This window comes from Olea europaea, chromosome 7 (genome assembly GCF_002742605.1).
Source record: "Olea europaea var. sylvestris chromosome 7, O_europaea_v1, whole genome shotgun sequence".
Lineage (NCBI taxonomy): Eukaryota > Viridiplantae > Streptophyta > Magnoliopsida > Lamiales > Oleaceae > Olea > Olea europaea.
In genome coordinates, this window is record NC_036243.1 from 5,545,900 (window position 1) to 5,551,874 (window position 5,975).

Here is a 5,975-nt window from a genome sequence, read left to right on the forward strand (position 1 = left end):
GCTTTGTTGGGGGTCCGGGGGTGTGTGTTAGGGGGGTATATAAAAGGTTGGGGTGCGTGGGGTTGGCATGGGTGCCGTTTGCCACGATGAAAGTAGATCCAAAAAGGCTTTTTCTTTTTCTTAAATTTTTTTCTTTCTGTATGTGCACAGTTCATTAGTTGTTTTCTGTTTGTTTGGTCAAAAGAAAAAAAATATATATATGTAAATAAGAAATTATAAATAGGTGTGTGACAAAGAATCTTGTACCATTTTGGCCCACCATAACCCTACCATGAAAGAAAATATTTACTAGAATACATAAATTCGTAGACGTTCGAAAACTATTCATCTATGGTGTCGATAACTTTCAATACGTTAGGGGAGATATCGGTGTTATATCTAACTTACTTTGATAATCGCGGGTGTGGATTCGATTTTTGCTAGACATTCAAAAGAAACTTTATTTGAATTCGATCTTCAATAATTGAATGGATACTTTTTATAACCAATCAAGACAAATGACACTACAAAAGAGAAAACACCTTTTTTTGTAATATTTACTAATAAAAATATTAACATGAGTAGAAACTAAGAGATGTACGAAAACATTATTAACAACTACTATCTTAACACACAGTTGTTACCATGAGATAATAAAGAATATGTACGTAAATCGAAATTAACTTTGCATTATGAATGTCATCATCGGCATGGTTCTGTTTTGTCTATTCTTCTAAGAATGTGTACGCATGAGAGCAAGTTCAGTACACTCTAAATACGTAGAATAATGTCACTCGACCCTCACAGATGACACCCCCGATGACTGCGCCCTTACATGGAATGCGTGGGTCCCGTGCGAATAAAATAATCCGGACCCCCCATATGTTTGTGCGTGCGATCATCCACGTGGATCGTGTAGCACAGTTGTGAGACGTGTATATATCGATGTTGTAAAAATAATAATAATAATGATAATGATGATAATAATAATAATAATAATAATAATAATAATAATAATAATAATAATAAAATTTAATTTACAGAAAAATACCTACATATAGCTATAAGCCTATAAGTGACAAAGAAAAATCTAACGGTAAAAAGGACTTTTCTAACATGTTTAGTAGGCTCCAATCTTCGTTGCTATTTAGCCCATGTTTGAGCGACATTCTAGGAAAAAAATGTATTATTCACGTCAAATTAATGAAAAATATATTGTTAAAAAATAAGAAATTTTTTTTAGATTTACATGTAATATTATTTTATTGAAGAATGTGTTGTTGAAATGATATCAAATCACTGTTGAAAAACATATTTTTTTGAAAATAATGTGGCTCAAATAAGGTAGAATACCTTATTGGCGGTTGTTGCATTAAAGTTCAAATGTCATTATAAATAACTTGTAGTTTCTGCAGAGAAAATTGATCAAACGGGCCCTCAAAATTCTTAAACGAGATGTCATGATATAAGAATTTAGGTAAATTACTATTTCATCGCTTACCTTTTAGCAAAGGAGCGAATTTGCTTTAGAACTTCTATTTTTTTTTTTTTTTTTTTCCTGTTTTTTTTCCTTAACCTTTTTAAAAATTTGTAATTTTTTCCCTACAGGTGTATCCATCCAAAAATCTATCAAATTTGTGTAACATGAAGATCACACTTTAACATAAATAAATAAATAAATAAATAAAGAAAAAAAAACTTAACAAAAAGAATTTAATAAAAATAAACACGAAAAAATAAAAAGGAAACGAAAGAGAGAGAAAAAAAAATTTCTTTCTTCTCTCCTTAAGGGCGTTAATAGAGTGAGTCAAGCTGTTAAACTGATCCATGGGACGAGCCGAGCACCAGTGGTGGGGGGCAAGTGGCTTGCCTATTTTATTCTACTAAAATTGTATATTTCATTCACTATGTCAAATGGGCTGTGACCTAACTCGTACAACTCACTCCATCTAACATCCATACTCCAAGCACCTTAACCTAACCTCAAGGTTGTACCATCTAACTATGGGAAAACTCTCTCAATTTATGCAAGTGGTGGAAAAATCAAGGAAAAAGCCAATGGAATTTGCTTCTGTTTTATCGCCATTGTCAGTAGCGGCTATAACTAAGGGAAAGACCCAGTCGTATACACATGCCATCGACCGTTGGAAATGGTTTATTATTAGTGAAGTTGGTTAATTTTGAGCCCCAAATTTAGTGGGACTCGTATTTCAATTTTAACGGAACCAAGCATATTCAAGTTCTGCTCTGTGAGATGATTAACGTGATATATTTATTTAATGAAAATCATTTAGAATTTAATGATATATTTGATGTTAAAGTAACTCACTTAAAACTATATACTAGTAAAAATTTTGATTTATTAAAAATTGCTAAACATTTATCTCCCATAAGAAAGTTAAGAAACTTTGATGTGGTTATAATGGAAGTTTGAAAATTAGATTTGGGCTCCAAAGGGTACCAATAATCTTTGAAAGGGAGAGACCTATATCCTATTAGGTTCCGTGCCCATGTTCTAGTCCGGTTTGACTTGTGTTCGGGTGCAAGGTGCGAGTACGGTTGGATCCTTGTACTATATTAATATTTTTGACAAATTTATTTAAATTTTTTGGGCCATTTTATAATTAATCAAATTCTTGAGTAGTTAATGAAATTAATTTTGATTAGCTTATTTTCGGGTAATAGTTTGGTTTGGATTGTCTATTTACCAACGTAACAGACTTCCGTTAACCGTTTTAACAGATGCAATACGGAATAGTGCTATCATTCGAGTTTGAAGGTTGTCTAAACAGTAATGATTATTCTGAAAATACTTGAAGGATGTTTGAATGGCTAAGAATGAGTCTATAAATAGCATGCACTACTATTAGAATAATTATATCATTTTCATCGTAAACTTTTTCTACTCTGAATCTCATTTTCTCTCTCATTCTAATATTGTTCTCTAAGTGAAAGCACTTCATTGAATTCATTCGAACTCTTGCAGATTGATGTGTTGCTTCCGTGGGAGACGAAATTCGTTATATCCTAGAAAACGATTGTTGCACACTTTTAGTATATTTGAAGACACCAAATTCGTTTTAAGAAAATATCGGGAAGTGGATGGGCTCAAATTAACATTCTGATCATGTTGATCATCTTATTACATTGTTTAAATTACAATACGATAATTTTGACAGTGTATTATTTTCAAATTATTTGAAAGAGAATCTTATACTCCAAGAATAACATCATCGGCATGGCAAAAACCATAGGAAAAACCCTCTGTTACATTGGTAAGGTTTAAGTGGATGAAATTTTTTAGGTTTGCCTTTCTAGTTTTTATTTATTTATTTATTTATTATTTTTTTTATATCATGTTTGGAAATTGTTTAAAAACGATTTGTTTCATAAATAAATAGAAATGAGTGAAAAATAAGTCCATAATACTTGTAATTCTCTAAAAATGTATGGATAAAAATTAACTTGTATGTTTATAATCATGGACTTAATTCCCCTCTTCTTCTTTATTCCTTTTTCTTTCTTTTTGTTTATTTAAGTTAAAAGCTATCAATTTACAGAAGTGTAATAGACTTTTGGAGAAAAATGACTATAGGGATGAAATCTACTATATTAGTACAAAACGTCATTATCTTTCAATGTTATTGTACAAAATGTTCATACATTTCGTTTTTTGATATTTTCATCATTACCTTCACCTTTTATTGTGGAAATCATTATTTTCATCAAATTTCTCATGTAAAATGACAAATATACCCCCTATTTAAATAAAACAATAAAAAAAGATGAAAAAAGTTAAAGAATAAATTGCAAACTCCCAAGCTTTTTTAAAAAGTGCAGATGAGTCTAAATAAATTATTAAAATGGTAATTAGCACAAAACGTTCTTACCTTTCATTCTTATTGTGCAAAATATTCATACCTTTCTTTTTTGACATTTTTACCCTTATTTTTATATTTCACTCCAAAAATCATTAATTATATACATTTTCTCAATTAAAAGCTGTAAAATAACAAATATATTATCATCTTTAAATAAACAAAAATAAAGACCAAATTGAAACTATAGTTCAAAAATTATCAAAAAAAGTACAAATATAATTATTTGTTTGGAATTTATTTATACTTTTTTGGAAAATTTGAGAATATAGTTGCAATCTGTTCTTTATTTTTATTTATTTGAAGAGGATTGTATATTTATCATTTTACAACGTTTAATTGAGAAAATGGATGAAAATAAAATTTTCGTAATGAAATATGAAATAATAGTGAAAATGTCAAAAAAAAGAAAAGTATAGACGTTTTGCACAATAATATTGAAAAGTATAAACGTTTTGTGCTAATTACCCTTTCAAAAATATTATTATATAAAAGGTAAAAAAAGAAGTTGAGAGTAGATCCGCTAAAATTGGAGACGAAAGGGCAATATACCCTGAGATCCTTAAGAACTACGGACACGAGGTTTCACGGATAATCAGGATACCAATTTCAAAATAACAATAATATAAATAAATAAAAGAATTACAAAATAAGTGCATATTTGTCAGATCTTTACTTAAAAGCAATAGGTCACAATGAATGTATAACTAAGAAGTATATAAAAATTATGAATCATATAGAAACTAATCACTTCAGCATAATATTGTTCACATTCCAATGGATCTTTGATACTAATTTTAATCTATTTATAAATTCTTTCCAAACAAACGATACATCTTCAAAACGTCCTTTCACCAAAACTCTCAACTTCAGATCGAACTCCGTCAATTTCTCTTCCAAACATCCCCCACAATGATTGTAGTCCATAACGGCTGCAACATCACGTTAATTGCAGCTCAACACCTCAATTCAACATTGGCCACGTTATATGTAAATAAACCAACAAAGGTGTCCAACAAAAAGGAGCCAATCTTGTTTGCAAAGTCAAAAATGTTACTTTCAAATAAGTTGTTTATTAATAGTATGTACAATTAGCAAAAGTTTCTTCTAAAATTATATAATTATTAAATTACAGAATTGTTTTATTCTTTTATATTTCACTACGTTTTCCAGAAAACAAATAAAATAAAATCATGACATAAATTAAATCAAGAAGAAATTTAAGATTATATATAAATAATTTCGAATGTAACAACAAAACAAAGAACCATTGACATGTCTACAATACCCTAAATGCAAAAACAGGAACTACAGTTAAACGAGAATTTAAAATGCTCCAACGAGTATGTCGCGCGTGGAAGGGTAGTACCGTAAAATCATTGACCATTTTGTAAGAACCGTACGAGTTGCGTCGGGTTGAATACACCGGGTATATGGGCCCCATCTGACTTCAACAAATGGGATACTTCCATATATCTCTGATAACTCTCAGCCTCGTTCTCGGCTTTTCTTTGCGGCTCACTTCCCATTTTCTGACTCGAAGACTGCTTCTGATTAAATGTCGCGGCTGACAGAGGAACCACTTCGGCTCGAGCTGGATCCCAAGGCTGACCAAATAAGGTACCCTTTGTTAAAAACTCGTTGGCTAGATACCCAGCCAGAAGGGTATTAGTATTGCTGGAAGCCGGCTGATCTAACGGCTTTGTTGCTGCTGGTCTGTGAAGGCTCGGCTTGGCCAATGTTTTAGTCGTCACTGTTGACGGTTTCTTCAGGACGTTAGGAGCATCATCTCTCCCTTTTCGCTTATTTGACGGAAAAAATTGACGGCGTGAGTTGTTCATCATCGTCGTACACGTGTCTTCCCTAACACGTACTCACAATTGCATATCGCACAAACTCTCTCCCCACTAAAATTAAACACAAAAACAAATCATTTTCTAAACATGTGAAAACGACATCGTTGCACAGTAAAACATAAAGAAAATTCGAATAAAACAGAAAATTGCTCATAATAAACGGGAAAAAAAAATACAGATTTAGATACAGATCAGAAATTTAAACAAAATCTGGTTCTACAGTGTGAATTTCACACAAAGAAACACGCAAAAATCACACACA

General features: G+C 31.1%; 1 protein-coding gene across 1 annotated transcript; it reads right to left on the bottom strand.

Annotated features, from left to right (window-relative positions):
• Window positions 1-5,089: 5,089 nt before the first annotated feature.
• On the bottom strand, window positions 5,090-5,975 carry LOC111396778. The gene has a single exon (XM_023023285.1). It carries the CDS (start codon window positions 5,699-5,701, stop codon window positions 5,234-5,236), a length of 468 nt encoding a protein of 155 aa, XP_022879053.1. The 5' UTR covers window positions 5,702-5,975; the 3' UTR covers window positions 5,090-5,233.